Consider the following 17,640-nt stretch of genomic DNA (forward strand, 5'->3'; position numbering starts at 1 on the left):
CCCCACCCCCAGGTGCAGTGAGTCACTCAGCTGGCAGAGAGCTCCCCTGGGATAATGGCACCATCAAGAGAACCTCTTGACACTCACTAATCTAGGCTGATAGCGTCGTTTAGACAAGCTTAGAGCCAAAAGAATGCCAAGGTCAGTGTTTTTGTAGCAAGAATTAATCTTTATTAATTTAAAAGTGGAAATGGTAAATAACATTTAAGACAGTCTTAGAGAAATCATATCATAGTCCAACACTATGAACTATACAGCTATTTTCAGTTTTGCATATGGCCTTCCATTTCTTATAGATAGTTAGCTACTCACAGTCATAGGTATTTTATCTTCTGTTTCTCTCAGTTAACTTTATATCACAAGCATGGTTCCATGTTTGTATAGAGCTTTCATAATTATTATTTTTAATGGCTGCATGAAGGCCATTTGATTAATTTTATTACTCTGTCTATTCCAGTGCCTATTATAATAGGCACTGATGAGAGCATAGGATGATGCTAATCTAAGTGCTGGTGCCAAAACACCTCAGTTCAAATGTAAGTTTATTAACCTCTGTGCCTTAGTTTTCTGGTCTTTAAAATGAGGTTGATGACAATTCCAACCACACGGGTTTGTCATGATTAAATGAATTAATTTGCATAAAGTACTTAGAACAGTGCCTGGTACATGGTGGGCAGTCAATAAATGTGAACTATTATTATTGATGTATAAATGACTTTGGAGCCTTCAAGTCATCTCTTGCTTTTGCTATTACAGACAGCAGTGCAATGAACATCTCTACTTATCAGATGTTTTGCTTCTGTATAATTATTTCCTTATATTAAATTTCTAGGAATCAGATTGCTGGGTCAAAGAGTTTATCACAGTGATTACTTTTAAAGAAATTCCTTGAACCTTTGCCCTTGAAGAAAATGTGATGGCATGGAAAACAAATACTAGTTGCTATAAAAGAGATGATCAAGAAGAGAAATCATGGCTTTATTTGATAACAATAATTTAGTAAAACCCCATTTTATTCATAAAACTGGGTAGGTAGATCTTATACAAAGAGCCTGGGTTCCATTCAACTGATTTAAGCCAATAAGTATTTCCCAGTCTGCTCTATGCTTGTTCCATGCTAGGTGTTAAGCAGAGTATGGAAGGATATGAAGTGGCCTTTGTCCTTAAAGAGTCAAAATCTATGTAAGAAGGTAAGATATGAAGGTAGTATGAGACTATAGAATCAGGGGCCAAATTACATTTTTTTTCATCTGAAATCTATGGTACAGACATCAAATATTAGGCATAGTCAGCTGGCAATAAAGAGACAATATTCAGTTTCTGGTGAAGAAAAAGGTGTGTGTGGGAGAGACGGGCAATGATACAGATGAACTCGTATACAAAACAGAAATAGACCCACAGACATAGAAAAACTTACGGTTACCAAAGGGGAAGGGGGAGTATGATAAATTAGGAAGATGGGATTAACATATATTCACTACTATATATAAAACAGATAACCAACAAGGACCTACTATATAGCACAGGGAACTCTACTCAATATTTTGTAATAACCTATAAGGGAAAAGAATCTGAAAAAGAATATATATATATATATCTGAATCTCTGTGTTGTACACCTGAAACTAATACAACATTGTAAATCAACTATACTTCAATAAAAAATTAGTTCATTGATTAAATATATGACGGTAAAAAAAGAGAAAGAGAAAAGTGTGTGACCATCCAATTGATAACTAAATTCAGCTCCACTTTTTTTCTCAGAATCTAACATTTTATAATTGCTTTCAATACACCTCAAACCAACAGGCCAGACCTGCATTTGAATATCAGCCACAGAAAATGTTTGCTCTTGCTAAAACACATTCTTATCCCTGCCAGTTAAGATAAAAGCACTCAGACTTCAACTGTGGGCTTTAGCCAAGGGGGCCCAAAAGGGGTGCTGAGGAGTGGAGATGGCTTTGGTGGAGAACTGGGGGGGGGGTGTGTGTCTGTTTAGGAAGGGCCTCTGCTAGCTGAAATAACAAAATCATCGCTATCTTGCCTGTTTTTAGGGAGCAATGCTAACGTGCCTGAAACAACCAAAATCTCCCACCACCACTCTGCTGTCCTCTCTCTTTTGTCTCAGTGTCGAAGGAAAGGGGTCCAACTGCCTCTCCTCTCTGAGATGAGCAATATCACTGATTTCCAGGAAGCCAAACCTGAAATAGAGCAGAGCCTTTTCTTGTCATTGAGGAAGACTTCCCAATCACTGTAAACCCTTTCCGTAGGGGGCAAGCCCCATATAAAGGGTTTTCCGGTCTTTGAAAATGGCCTGCCAAACACCATTCTTGTGCCTTATCCAGCAGTTATCAAACTGCCTACTATGTACAGATCCTCTCAAACTGACAGGTACCAGATGCCCCCAGAAGGCTTAAGCCTCTGCAATGTCCAGAGAAGGAGGTGCTTTGCACAAACAGGTCCCGAAGCAGACAAGTGAAACTGTCTTCCTTATATGGTGAAAAGTGCCCTGTCGCTTTAAGGCCAAGAGACTTGGCTGCAGATGGTCCCTGGGAAGTTCGCGGGCGGCCCCATCCTGTGTCTGAGCCTCGCAGCTGTGCAGGTGAGTTCCCAAACCTTCTTTCCCCAATTTGCCCCCTGCAGTCTCTCTCCTGGCGTGGCTGTTACAGAGGGCTAGAGAAATTCAGGGTCAGTAGAGATGGTGTTGTTTGGAGAAGTTTGAGTTGAAGGGAAAAAACAAGGTTACTAGGGAAATGTGCAGTGATGCAGCCAGTGAGGAGGCTTCTAACTTCCAGTGGGGAGGAAACATCCAGGTTACCAGAGGCCCTGAGGCTTTTCAGGACAGGGCAGGGGAAACAAATTCAGCAGAGGAAGAGGGACAGAGGCTAGGTAAGACCCCACAGGGCTACGTTTGGAATTCTGAGCTATAGAACCTGGTCAGCTGCAAGTTTAAACCAGACATAGGTGGGAGGAAATAATGCTTCTGCAAATGCTGAAGGCTTTGCAGAGCTGCAGGGCTGACTGCAGAAGAGAAAGTGGACGCGAATGTTTGCAGCACCTACTGGAATGGAAGGCTGCAGCCTTAACCCTTCGTTCAACCTGGCTGATTAGCAAGTAGGGTTTGACAGCACAGGGTGAGGGTGGGGATGCCTGCGTGGAATATTGTGGTAGAAGACCAAAATAAATGGATAAGACTGTGATCGTGGAACCGCATCTCTGGTATCCCCACAGTACCACCTGCAGAGAAAAGAGATTTTTCTAAGCTCAGAAATTCTGTGTCATCCACAAGCAAAGAACTGGAAGAAGTCTCATTTAAGCTGATTACTGCTCTGTCATTTACTAATTCAGTTTCCTGACTTCTTTTACCTTGTGGCCTGGAGCCTCCTAAAATATTAATTCGGAATTAACGAATAGAACTTTTTAAAGGCTAAAGATGCGCTAGCACAGCCCTTTAACTGAGCCCACTCATCAGCTACAACCAAAATAGAAGTCCACCCAGGAATTTAAAAAGAGAGATGCCAGATTAGAGGACTGGGCTTGTTTTCCCTCTTGGTTGAGTCTGGGGCCATTCATCATTCAGAGGCCAGTGGTTTCTCTACAGTTGTTGTGTGGGGAGTGAACACGGAGGCTGGATTAAAATTCCTTACATACCCCATGCCTTTAAAAAATATTCATTCATCTGGGTAGTCACTGAAGAATTCGTTTTATTATTAACTAACAAGTGCTCTATCTACTTGTTTTCTAAAGACAGAATGTTCATGAAAAAAGATTTGTTTTATCAACAAGGGATTTGTTAGTGCAAGGGTTCCCCTTTTCTCACTTCTGATGGCTGGGCCAAGTGGGGATTATAGCTTGCTGAATAGGAAGATCTGTTCTTGACTCTAAAACCAGCAAAGGGCTCTACTTGGGCCTTACCCATTCAGAAACGCGGATGTTCTGAGCAAAAAGTTAACTTTTGAGTTCATAATTTGGAAGAGAGCAGGGTGCGTGGGTATAATTTTGCTTCCTTTGTTTCAAGTTAAATCCAGAAAGCAGTGTCAAATATACTGCTTTCAAATATGAATGCTGCCAAGAAAAATAAAATCCAATCCCCAAAGCTGGAAAATCTCTAAAAGTAACAGACAGTGACCTTTTATAAGCTAAATCAAAGTGTCTAAAAGGAAAAAAGATGTGGCTTCCTGAACATTTCACATAGTGACCCTCAATCACATACTGACTGCACAACATCTCTTAAGCTATTTATTTTATCTGTGCTTCCTTTTCCTCACCGTTAAACCGTGCATTGTTGGGAGAGACTTTCCAATGAAGTGGAAAGATCCATTGGAGCTGGAATTGAGCAAATCTGGGTTAAATTTCCAGTCCCTTCATTTATTCAATAACCTTAGACAAGTTACACAGCCAGTCTGAACCTCGGTTTCCTTATTTGTAAAGAGGGTAAATAATTAACAATGTCATTAGAATTAGAGGAACCTACCAGTATGCAGGCTCAGGCCTGCGTGTCCTTGGACTTGGAGAGCAGGATGTCCTACTCACAAGCAGGAACCTTTGTATCTTGCATGAAAAATGGACGATCTAAAAATGGGTGATGTTGGGACTTCCCTGGTGGCGCAGTGGTTAAGAATCCGCCTACCAATGCAGGGGACACGGGTTCGAGCCCTGGCCCAGGAAGATCCCACATGCCGCGTAGCAACGAAGCCCATGGGCCACAACTACTGAGCCTGTGCTCTGGAGCCCGCTAGCCACAACTACTGAAGCCCGCATGCCACAACTACTGAAGCCCGCGCGCCTAGATCCCGTGCTCAGCAACAAAAGGAACCACGGCAATGAGAAGCCTGCGCACCACAACAAAGAGTAGCCCCCGCTCGCCACAACTAGAGAAAGCCCGCACACAGCAATGAAGACCCAACGCAGCCAAAAATAAATGAATAAAAATAAATAAATAAATAAATTTATTTTAAAAAAAAAAACAAAGTAAAAAATAAAAAAATAAAAATGGGTGATGTTGAGAAGGGCAAGAAGATTTTAGTTCAGAAGCAGGCCTAGTGCCATACCATGGAAAAGAGAGGCAAGCACAAGACTGGGCCAAATCTCCATGGTCTGTTTGGGCAAAAGACAGGTCAGGCCCCTGGATTTTCTTACACAGATGCCAGCAAGAACAAAGGCATCTCTTGGGGAGAGGAGACACTGATGGGGTATATGGAGAATCCCAAGAAGTACATCCCTGGAACAAAAATGATTTTCACAGGCATTAGAAGGGGCTGACTTGATAGCTTATCTCAAAAAAGCTGCTAATGAGTAATAGTTGGCCATTGCCTTATTACAAAACAGAAGTGTCTCATGACTTTTTTTTTTATGTGTACCATATTTGAATCGGCCTCATACACCAGAATTCCAATCATGAATGGCTGGTAGGATATTTCTTTTGGACGGCCCTGATTTATATAGATTGACTCCTAGTTCAATTAATATGATCAGCTTTTTGAATTTTGGTTCTAATTCCAGCTCAGCAAGTGCTATCCCTGTTTTCCCCTTCCAAAGATATGATTGGACTTGATGTTCAACTCTTCACAGAGATGGTGAACACCATCTCAAAACCTACAGGAAATTGGTTTTATATTTAAATTTATATAACTGGTTATATTAATATATTTAAATACAGAGGATATCCCTTCACTGTCTCATAGAACAGTAAGACTCACCTGCATTTCACGTTGTGTTCATTAGCCTGCTAAAGGCAAGGGCTGAAGATAAGCTGGCAATGTCAACTTTATCTTTTTGGTCTTAACTATGCCAATTAAATTAAAATTCCCTGTATCTAAAACGTTGTCTTTTACTTAATGAAAGGCATTTTAGTGTGGTTTATGTATAATATCAAATAAAGAATATTTAATACTTCTCACATTTCATAGGTGATCTATAAGATCAAATGCTTTTAAAATTTAGCATCACAAGCTATCGCAGCAAACTTTGCTTATGAATTCTTTACCAAGTCAAACTAAGTTATAATTCAGGATTGTCTTTTAAACAGCTATTCAAAAACACATGCAACTGTAGAATTACCATATATGCATGATTGGCAATGGTGCTTTTGCCAACTCGTTAGAAAGATTAGAGGAGATATACCATCAGCACAAATTTGTAAATTATGTGATCCTAAGGCTGGAGATAATTAAAAACAAAGTCACAGATCAAAAATAAATAAACAAATAAATAAAGAAGAAAAATTATTAAAGGAACTTTAGAATCCAGTAGAGTCTCCATAAATATTATTTTACAGTTCCGTCTTTTTCTTTATAACTTAGGAAACTATATTGTTCCTTGGGGGAGGAAATGAGTTTTGAGAGTGGAAACCAGCTCTGTAGCACAACTTTAGAACCACTGCTAGTTCACCCCCTTCTCCCCACCCTCCTTCAAAAAAGGATGCCCAACTCCCTTGGAAATCCATTCCTAGTTATTAACCAGGCTCATTGATCAGAAGTCCTTCTTAAAGCAAACCCACTTCTACCTATTTTGTGTTCAGAAATACAAAGAATTGTTGGTTTTCTTCCTATGGTATAGTTATTCCATATGCGTGAAGAACAATAGTAAGCCACCTCAGAATCTCAATAAAGGTGGGCTATCCAAAAGCAAGTTTGAACAGCATTTTTAAAGGAACTTTTTTTTGTTGTTATTAGAAGCCACCTCTTACAAGTGGTTCAATAATAACTAATTGCTACCTTTCTGTAAAACCTCCTAACATGTTCACACAGCTATCTTTAAGAATGTGGTTAGTGCTACTCTCAGAATTTTCATCGTTCACTTCAGGCCACTGTAAGAGCAGGGTTGCCATACCTGCAACGGGGCTATGTGTAGGACACATTTTTAATCTGGAAACATTCTCTCCACCAGCTTAGAAAAGTGGTGATAAATTTCAGCAGCAGAAACATTCCATTGGAAGCACAAATCACAGCACATGCATCAGCTGGGAGTTGAGAGCTGTCAATGACAATGACAGCTGTCAATGACAATGACCTAAGGGTAGGTCACCCCTGTAGCCAATCTTCTGGTGGTGGATTAACACCGCCTCTGTCAGGAGACTGGTGTTTAGGATCCACACTTGGCCACTTAAAGTAGCTGTGGGACCTGGCTTAGTTCCTTTACGTGTCTGAGCCTCAGTTCTGTGGTCTGCCTCGTGGGAATGATAACAATTCCCACGTATGTGGTTATGGGAAAGACAGGAGAATTGGCAGTGCCGAGCTCAGTAATTATGTTGGATCCAAATGCCTGATGGTCTCTAATAAGGTCCTTGTTCTTTACTAATAAGACACTGGCCATAGACCTTGTCTACACCCTTTAGACCAATCTGCAAGTATGAGTATGTGTCCAAGAATGTGTGACTTAAGCTTTTAATAAAAGTTAAGTTTCAAGTTAGGTGGAAGCAAAGAAAAGTAGGGGCTGAGGCCATTCTACATCGTGCTGCAGGTGTTAACTTTGGAAACAGGTTTAAAATCTGCTGGGTCACATAGGGCTTTGGATTGATTACATTCTTTAAAAATATTTTATAATTTTTGACCCCATGGGAGGTACTTCTGTGTCTGGTACACTGGAAGAAAGAGTCGGAACGGGGGAACACGATGGTCTAGATTGAGCAGGTAGAGTAGAGAAATCCTGGTGGAGCTGAATCTCTTAACACATCTTTGATGCCCCCTCCTCCCCACTGCCCCCATGCACGCTGAGCTTGTCAGATGCAATTCTTTCATGAATTCACCAAGCTGGGGAAGCTTGAGAAAGTGTCTAGATCGGCTTCTTGCCTTCAGTCAAAGCTGCTCTTGAAACAACCAAGAACAAGGGCCACCTACCTCTGCTCAGGGAAGGAGCCTTTCAAGTTCCATCTGGTGTCTACCTGCACTGGGGCTGCATTTGGGAAGTTATCCTTATGCCTTGTGCTACAAGCCCATTTTCTCCTAGCAAGCTCTGGGTCTGTCCTTTGTTGCAGCAAATTGCTATCCTGCCTGTGGAAGCGGCCACTAGGGTGGGGCATGCTCATGGTCACAGCCTCTGCGAGGGGCGGCACTTCTTGTTTCCTCTCTGATTAATCACCAGGTGAGCAGACATGCTTCTGCCTTGACTTTTTCACATCTATTCCCCCTCCACCTTCCCTCTCCCTACTGCAGTGCTTCCCAAACTAGAGACAGCGTGCATCAGGAAGGCTTGTTAACACACACAATGCTGGGACCCATCCCCAGTGTTCTGATCTGTAGGTCTGTGCTGGGGCCTGAGTATTTGCAAGTTGTAATAAGCTCACAGGTGGTCTCGGAACCACACTTTGGGAACCACTCATCCAACACTCAGTTTCACTCTAGTGTTTCCAGTAACTTGCACCGCCTCCTACATACCAAGATAATACCTCCTCTCTGTTCTTGAGGACGGGGATGGGGGTGTGAAATAGATCCTTCTCCTTACCACTGTTCTGTGCACCTATTCAGTGAATTCTGATTGTAACAAGCATGGTACTAAATACTTTACAGACATTATCTGCACTTTCCCAATAACCCTACAAGTTTGATGTTATGAAACAAACAGAAAGAGTGTGAGAAACCAAGATCTCACCAGTGACAAAGAGCAGATATGACTGATCTGGAAAGATTTGCTCTTTCCACTATTCCAGGTCTGGCACATAGATGTTTAACTTGTATGTCAACTCCGGTTCACTGGTAGCTGCTGCCTGGAGCACTGTGTGGAGAGTCCCATGTGGAATGGGTGTTCAGCAAGAGGAAGTACTAGGATTGGTGAGCTGTACCTGCCGAGATGCAGGAGTGGAGAATGAGAACTCAGGTGCTGTGTATTTGCCATCCCCACACGATGCCTTGTTCGTGAATCAATTTTGTCAGCTACTAAAATCAGATGAGAGATGGGTATTCAAATTTGTTCCACAGAGAACAGTAAAACTTATTTCCTTTTTCATCCCCTTCTCTAAAGGGTGAATCTAAATTTTTGTTTAAATTTATTTTATTTATTTATTTATTTATTGGCTGTGTTGAGTCTTCGTTGCTGCGCGCAGGCTTTCTCTAGTTGTGGCGAGCGGGGGCTACTCTTCGTTGCCGTGCACAGGCTTCTCATTGCAGTGGCTTCTCTTGCTGTGGAGCACGGGCTCTAGGCACGCGGGCTCAGTAGTTGTGGCTCGCGGGCTTTAGAGCGCAGGCTCAGTAGTTGTGGCGCACGGGCTTAGTTGCTCCACGGTATGTGGGATCTTCCCAGACCAGGGATGGAACCCGTGTCCCCTGCATTGGCAGGCGGATTCTTAACCACTGCGCCACCAGGGAAACCCCTGAATCTAAATTTTTGAGGCTAGATTTGAAAAGGTATAATAACTTGTAAAGTAAAATGAAATGCAGCTAGTATATAGATAGTAGTAACCACCATGGACATTTAGCCTTAAAGTGACGGGGATGAGAGAATTTATTAATTATGTATGTCTCTGTATGTTATATGTCTTTCAGTGTGACCTAATAGATCGCCTTATACTGAAATAATCCACTGTGACTTAATAAGGAGGCAATGACATTTCTGGTTTTGTTTCTCCCTCCATCACTAATATTCAGTGTGAGATTTGTTATTTTTAGTGTCTTAGTGCTTTATCTAAAAAAATGAGTTTCATAATGCTTTTCTGCTTCTTCCTAATATGTATTATGTACATGATTAAATGAAAAAATAACTTTATGGCATCTATTATTCAATCAACAAATATTTATAAAAATTTATCCCCAGGCTCTGGGGATATAGCAACAAACAAACAGACTGCTCTCATGGAACTTACATTCTGGAGAAGGGAGACAGACAATATACAAGTAAACAAAGAAGAAAATTGTGTATTGTCATAAGTATACATAGTGAGAGTGACTCTGTGTGTATGCGTGTATGTGTGTATGTATTGCTATTTTAGATGGGGTGGTCCAGGGCAGGTCTTTCTGAGGTGGTGACATTTAAGCTAAGACTTGAATGTGGAAAAGGAGCCAAACTGGGTAGTCTGGGAGTGCTTCTTTTCCAGGCAGAGAAAAGAACCCATGCAAAGATCCTGAGGTTGAAGGTAGGTAAGGGCCAGATCAAGTAGGCTAGTAGGGATTTTCAGCCGGGGGTGATGCAACCCTCCTTCCCCTACCTAGGTGGTGTTTGAAGATGTGCAGCTGGTGATTTGGGTGCAAAATATGGAGTTGAGGACAGAGCACTATTGGCTTTTGTGGGCAGGACTAGGGATGCTAAACATCTTGTACTGCTTTGGATGGAGGCACATGAGAAGACTTGTGCTGCTCATACTGTCCTGAAGATATTGTCTCTGTTGAGAAATCCTGAAGACTCTCCAAGGCCAGGGTAAGAAGTTTGAATTTTATCCTGTGTACAGTGAGAAGCTCTTGGAGAGTTGTAAGCTTTAAAAGATGATCTTTAAAAGATCATTTTGGCTACTGAGTGGAGAGTGAACTGTAAGAGACAAGGGTGAAAGCAGGGAAATTCAACAGGCAGCTATTTCAGTAATCCAGAGTAGAGACAATGGTGGCCTGGGCACGGGGGTCATGGTGAAGGTTTTGAGAAGTATTTCTACCTTCAAGAAGAAGGCTGCTTAAATAAATATAAAATGCCATTTCTCATGACACCCTATGTTATCGTTTGTTTCCCTTTAAAGATTTTACAGTTTCGGAATCCACTGGTTTCCTCTGCAGCCGTTTAAGAGAATCTTTGCAGCACCGAATTACAGACCTCGCTCTTTCAAATGCAAGTCCTTATCCTCTTTCTCTTGAACCTCACAGATCTGTGTGCATTTCAAGTTGTTCATAGCTCGGGAAGGTAATCTATTTGATTTGGGCTTGTAAAAAGAGAGAAAATTACATGCGCTTCTTGAATAACAATATGTGATTTCTCTCTCTGAAGGGTCAATAGGAATTAGCCTACATATATCATTTTAGGAAACCGGTTCCTAATCACATGAATAACAGGGACCAAGTCCACATTTTTTCTGCTGAAAGAGGAACATGAAGTGAACATCAAAATCTCTTGAAGAGATCGCAGGCATCTCAGTACTAATTTTACTCGGGCATTAAAGCCTTGCCAATAGTTCTCAGGTGCATCAGCTACTCCCCAACAAAGGCAATTCAGCTTCCACAATTTCAGAGAATCCCCCTCGCTGCTATCTTCCTCTCTCTCGTCATAGCCATCTCTTCTTCCTGTCCCCCCACGGAAGTGCCCCTACACTGTCCTTGGAGTGTCCCTGCCAATGCAGAGATCCACAAAGCAGCAATGTGGGAAGCTGTTAGCTCACCTGCAGAAGAACCCACTTCTCAGATTCCTGGGGGTAGAAGCCTCCTGGCCCCCAGGCTGAGCTGTGGCGGTGGCAGGAGATGAAGAGAGAGGAGACAGCTGGCTTCAGGCCACCGCGCACGGGTGAATGGTCCCACTGAGTGTGGAAGTCAAGAGGTGGGTCTTCCCACCAGAACCTTGCGTCCTGAGAGCGGAGGTGGGGTAGTCACCAGAGAAACACCGGGGACTGGATGCAGGCAGGCGAAACAACACACCACAGCCTCCAGCTAGAGCTGGTGGAGCCAGGTACGCACCCAGCCACATCCCGCCTTCCAATTTCTAGATAAAGCTGAAGAAGAGACACAGAAAGTGGATAGGACCATCCCCCCCAGGACAAATTATTGAAACCTATCACCTAATCTACATAAGCCAAGCTCCCAGGAATTAAAAAAGCAAGTGGTCTCACTGAACTGTAAAAACCAAGGAAGAGGAAGCTCTGCCTTCACCTCTGGGCACAGGTGTGGTCCAGCAAGAGGTGGGCCACCTCACTGCTGACCAAAAAGGGGGAAACCAGGACGACGTATTGGAAGGGAAGGAGCAAACGTTTCGCATTAGCAGATCCAGCTACCAACTAGCCATGTGAATTTGGACAAGGTCACCTTCTTGGGCTTCCAAAATAGAGTTGATCAAAAGCTCTTTCAGACTCTGATGTGCTTTGAGGCTGTAATTCATAATTCAGCTCAAGGTCTTCATGGCTCCCCTAAAGCCTCTTGCAAAACAAACCTCGGGCTCACCCAACTCCTATTCCTCTCTCTGTCTGAATTAATAACTGTCCTCATGCTGCCCCCGTTGGGTCCTGAGAACGCTCCTGTTAGCACACCTAGAACACTACTGCTTTTCTTTCTTTCTTTCTTTGCATCTCTCTCTCTCCACTAGCTCTTCAACGCCCCGCCCTCAAAGGGAGGTACCAATGTCAGGTTTTTTCTTTGAATCTCCAGGGTTTAACGCTGTACCTGACACTCACTTACTAGATGTTCAATAAATGTCTGTTGTTGAATGAATGGAAAGGGAGGATATAAAAATAGAGAAGAACGAGCCCGAGCCAATTCAAAGCTCAAGAGCCAGCTTTTGCTAAAAGCCATATATTCTGCCCATAAGATCTTGGACTTCTTGGAATTAAAAAGAGAGAAGAGGGAATTTTAGAAATTATAGCAATAATTTTCAGACCTCACAGTTTCTAATACCCTCTGTCTCCACTGAGATATGCCAATTTCACAGGATTTTAGAAATACTAGAGTTTTACCTAGCCTTTATGGAATGTCTTATATTTGTAAAAACCTAGTATAAAATTGCTGGGTAGGAATTTCCAGATCCCTTACTTCCTGACTTCATGCCTCTTTAAGCTGTTCTCGGGGAGAAAAAAAAAATCAGAAAGTTTAAAACTGACTACGTCTTGTCTTCATAAACTTTGATCCTGTCACTTATTTAAAATTCATAACCACGCTGGCCTAATAATTAGAATTGCTAAAGTACGTAGGGAAGGCCATGAGGGATGAACCCCTTGGTCTGTCTAGCCAGGTCACCAGAAATGGTGAACCCTTGCTGGTATGGTTCTGGGAGGAAAGGAGGGGGCTGAGGCTGCCAGCAGAGGTGGCCCAGAGCATGACAGACCCAAGCTGGTCCAGTTCCAGGAGTTTGGATTTGAGGGGACTGAGATCCGGTGCAGCGTCAAAACTTTTGGGCAGCGGCCAACTGTTTGATGAGCTTTGGCCTCATCAGGGAGGACCACGCACGAGTGATTCCAGACTCAGGAAAGGGGTCAAAAGGAAAAGGGAAACACGGTTGACCGTGCCTCTTCCTTGTACCAGGCCTGCTGCTGAACGGATGCTTCCGCAGGGCGGGGGCAGGGAGATGCTGTCCCCAGAAGTGTGGGTTCGCCAGTGGTGTCCCCGAGGGATACTGAATGAGGGTTTCTTCCAGAATGTTGCCCACAAGCAAGAACAAAGTACGTCTCCAACTTCAGTGTGGTGATGTGCGATGTACGGTTCATCCATCCATTTGTCTAAGCAACCTGAGTAGCCAATGTCATGAACTCAATTATTTTTAGTTTTTCTGTTCACTGTGTAAAGAAGTGAGTCCCTTTGGCCCTCATGAGTGCTGTCCAGAGACCGGAGAAAAGCATACCATGAGACCATGATACAACCAGAGGTGTAATGACAATAATAAACCTTAGTTGAACCAAAAAGAGCAGGGTTTTGGTAGGCTCCCAGGGGTCTTATCTAAGGGGTGCACAAAGGGAAGGCCCTGGGAGGTGGGAGAGACTATTTATCACAGGGCTGCTGGAGGAGTTATATCAGGTGCTCACATTTGCTGTGACTCCGCAGGCTGTTATCTAGGGCATGTGCTTGATAACATGAGGGGCTGGCATCAGTTTAAGTACCCCACAGGCCTCTTGGCCAAACACATTGGATGCTGAAGCAGCAATACCATGGAGTAGCTTAGCTAAACTCTCGACCGTACCTTATTGTAAAACTTTAAGGAAAGGCAAGGGGTTAAGCTAAATTTTAGGATAATGTTGAGGAGTCAGAAGGAGAAACAGAGGGAGAAATGTGATTAGGGCGAGACACCCAGAGGGCTTCAAAGGTACCAGAATAATCTGACTTTAAATGGAGAGGTGGGAAATGCTGGTGTTCATTTGATCATTATTCTTTAAACTGTGCATTTATGTTTTTATACCCTGATTTGTATGTATGATATATTTTTAAATAAAAGGCATTTAATTCCCTCCCAAAAACTAAAGACCCAGAGCCTGAATGAAAGCAACTGATCAAGAACTAAAAAAAGTTGCGAAAATAAGGCCACTAAGACATTAAGTGAAAATTTAATCTCTTTCTCTCTCTCTCTCTGCCTTCACTGGTAAAATTTTTGCTGACTGGAAAAATCTCTGTGGGAGTGAGAAGCATTAGAACTTATCTATGAATTACATTTGAGGGAAAATACTTTTTCCCCTCCCTTCCCATCCTGCTTGTCAGGGCAGGATTGATTCAGCACACGTTCTTTTCCAAAGTTGAAAGGTTAAAAATAATGCCCACCCTCTGGAAGCCATTGGACAGAAGTCCGCTTGACGTCAGAATGTGTTCAGCTGGGCTGTCCCGCTGTCCTGCCCTCGGCGGCTGCCTTTCCCTGGGTTTGTCCGAGGCTCTCCATTATGCTCTGTGCACCAGCTCAATACTTTTTATTTTGCTTCACTCTTTACATGCCTTGAATAGCTCTTTTATTTTTTTGCTGAGCCCTGGCTTAGCCAAATTCCTTATATTTGGTTTCTTTGATCTTTCTGATCAAATTATTTTCTGTTCCACTCCTCTGAGCCCCTTCCAGTTCCCTCTATTTCTCAAGAAGCCAGGTGTTTAATAAAGAATCTGGATGAGGCTCAGGCAGAATCGGGTGTGTGCAGCTGCTTGCCCCCAGGTCACTTGCTGCTTTCTCCTTAAGCAACGAAGATGGTTTACTAAAGGCATGTGACACTCCGGAGACACCACAGTGCCCTGCACATGGCAAGTGCTCAGTAATTACTGAGTGGAGGAACTAATCAGGATCTCTTTTAAATGAGCTAGCCTATATTCCAACTTACACTTAACCTGTTGCCCCATCCCACCCTCGGGCCAGCTTTCTTTCTGCTCTCAGGCTTTCCTTTCCAGTCTAATAGTTATTTCATACCTTATTTCCTTGATGCTTTAGTTTACACATTTTTAAATTCAATTTTCTTTTGTTTCCTGCTCATATATTTAACCTCATTAGTTTAATTCATGTCGTAGGATTTTGCTAGTAACTTTGTTTACCAGATTAGCATATTTCTAAATTATTGTTTTACCCATTTCTCTAAATAACTGAAAATCACATTCATATTGTCTTATTAATTTCTCTTTATTAGAAAGTAGACTTTGCTTACATATTTATGACTTTTCAGTGTTTTTCTAATTGGCCACAGCACAAAGTTCATCATATCCTATGATTCTGACACAGGTTTGGGTTAAGAGTAAAGATCATTGTCTTAAAATGATATGATGTCTGGGATTTGCTTCAAAATAATCTAGTAGAAAGATTATAGGTGAAACAAGATTACCGTGGGTTGATAGTTGGCCGAGCTGGGTGATGGATACATGGGGTTCATTGTACTATTCAATTATGTAAATGTTTGAAGTGTTTCCACGATAAACAGTTTTTTAAAAAAGAAAAATATAGATATATAAATAAAAGTTGATCCAATGGATTATCTTAAGATACACAGAGAGGGAATGCCTCCATCATTCTCCAACCTTCCCTGTCATTGTTACCTACTGGAAGTTCAGCCAATCCTCTGCATTCATTGTGAAGTTTAGCACTTGCTCCTCCCCTTCCTTTCTTTCCAAACTCTTGTTCTCATCTGGGAGATTTCCTTGTGCTGGTGTGTGGCTCTTCCAACACCTCACATCTGCAATGCTAATCGTATGCACCTTCACACCCTTTCAGCAGCCCACTATCTTATCCCTTGATTTAAATGGTTTCTTACATGATGCAAATCTCTTTCTGCTTACTGTCTAGCACTTTGGCTAAGGCCGTCAGGTTATGTTTTGATACAGAATTTACTTTTTCTCAACATCAGTCAACACATAAAACACACGTATAATCCAGCCATTTCTGGCTTAAAATCTTTCAGGTCTCTCTCTGAACTTCAAATTCAAGTCCAGTAACCTTCACATCCAGTTCATGCTTTCCTACCATTTCCAGCCTCTTTCTCTACCATCCTCCAATATTCACTCTCTTTTCCAGTTATATTAAAGTGTCTCATTTGTGGGTAACAGATCATGCTTTCTTAACCTCTCTAAACTTTGACCATAGTGTTCTCTGAGATTCAGATGTCCTTCTGTCATTCGGCCTCCGGAGGACTTCAGCAACTTTTGTTTATACCTCAAGACTCAATTCAAGCATCACTCCTTTTGGAAGACTTCCCTGAGCTGTCCACATTGAGTTAAATGCCCCCGCCAATACTTTTTTCCATTACGCTCTTTGACTACGCCCACCCTAATACTCTGAAACCCAACTGCAATCACTGATGTTCTTCTTTTCCTTTCTAGACTGTGAGCTGTTTGACCTCTTCCAACTCTTTCTTTCCAAAGCCCAATCCAGTGCCTGGCACAGGTATTTCAATGAATAAGTAACTGAATGAACAGAGGAATGGAAAAATGAATGCTGTTGTCTTCTTGAGGTAGCACCTCCCTACCCAAGGGCCTTCTCTAGAGGTCTGGGTCAATGCTCTTGGTCCTGGGCAGCCCCTTCAGGCTTTGCCTCCTAACTGCCTTCTTCAACCTACCTGACCCACCTGGTTCTAGCTGTAACCCAACTGTCCCTTCCTCTACTGAGTCCTTCATACTTGGTGCTCCATCTAGACAAGTGTTGCCCAAAGTGTGATACCCAATAATTTTTAGGTGATACTCAGACAAATGTATTTTGACAGTCTTGTATTTACATTCATATATCTGGCAGCAGAGAATGAGCACATAAAACCTGTAAGTTCATAGAGAATATTGCTCAGGATGAGACAAATGTAGTAGTGCCATGGTAATCAACCTTACCTGGACCTCATAAATCAGGGGTGGGATGCTCAGGTATAATCATAAGTGTTCCAAGCCCTCAATAACTGAACCATTAGAAGCACAGACAGCCAGGACTCACACCAATAGGGAAGAACTCCCATTCACTGAATTCTACAGGCACCTCTGTGTTTTATTCAGTGATATGTTGAAATATCACTTCCTGAAGTTGAGTATGTATATATACATTTAAATAATACAGATAAAACAGTAAATATCTTTTGAGCTATCTAAATATATCCTCATGGGAGTTCAGCTTTTTAGTGGGTTAATATAGAAACTGACAGATTTGTCTCATTGATGTAGATCCTCATCTTTGTCTGAAACTATCAATTAGGATTTCTAGCTATTTTGATCCAAAAGTTCCATTGTCATCAACAAGAAACTTATATTCAGCCATACATTTTATACATTTTGATTTATTATATTTTTCATTTTTCATTTTTAAAAGTTTAATAACTTTGTTTTTTATAGAATTTACTATATTTCATCAAATCTAATATACCACTGATAAGTAAAACACATCATTATTTCATGTGCTACTAAAATATGATGATGCCAATTACAATTGCAAGATGCCATTGATTCTAAGATACATCCAAATTTCAGAGGTGTTAAATTATTTTTAAAATTGATAAAATGTAGTTTGTGTACACTTCACTTCTATTTTAGCAGATAATACTTATATTCCATTTATCATAGTGATATAAAGCTTCCCCTTCGAATGAATTTAATTTAAAAAC

At 41.8% G+C, this 17,640-nt stretch overlaps 1 protein-coding gene across 1 annotated transcript; it reads left to right on the plus strand.

Annotated features, from left to right (window-relative positions):
- The first annotated feature begins 5,051 nt into the window (after positions 1 to 5,051).
- Positions 5,052 to 5,261, plus strand: LOC137766799 (cytochrome c-like). Its single transcript, XM_068547379.1, has one exon. The coding sequence runs from the start codon at positions 5,052 to 5,054 to the stop codon at positions 5,259 to 5,261; it is 210 nt and encodes a 69-aa protein (XP_068403480.1).
- Positions 5,262 to 17,640: the final 12,379 nt, after the last annotated feature.

Source organism: Eschrichtius robustus, chromosome 6 (genome assembly GCF_028021215.1).
Source record: "Eschrichtius robustus isolate mEscRob2 chromosome 6, mEscRob2.pri, whole genome shotgun sequence".
In the NCBI taxonomy this organism is placed as follows: Eukaryota; Metazoa; Chordata; class Mammalia; order Artiodactyla; family Eschrichtiidae; genus Eschrichtius; species Eschrichtius robustus.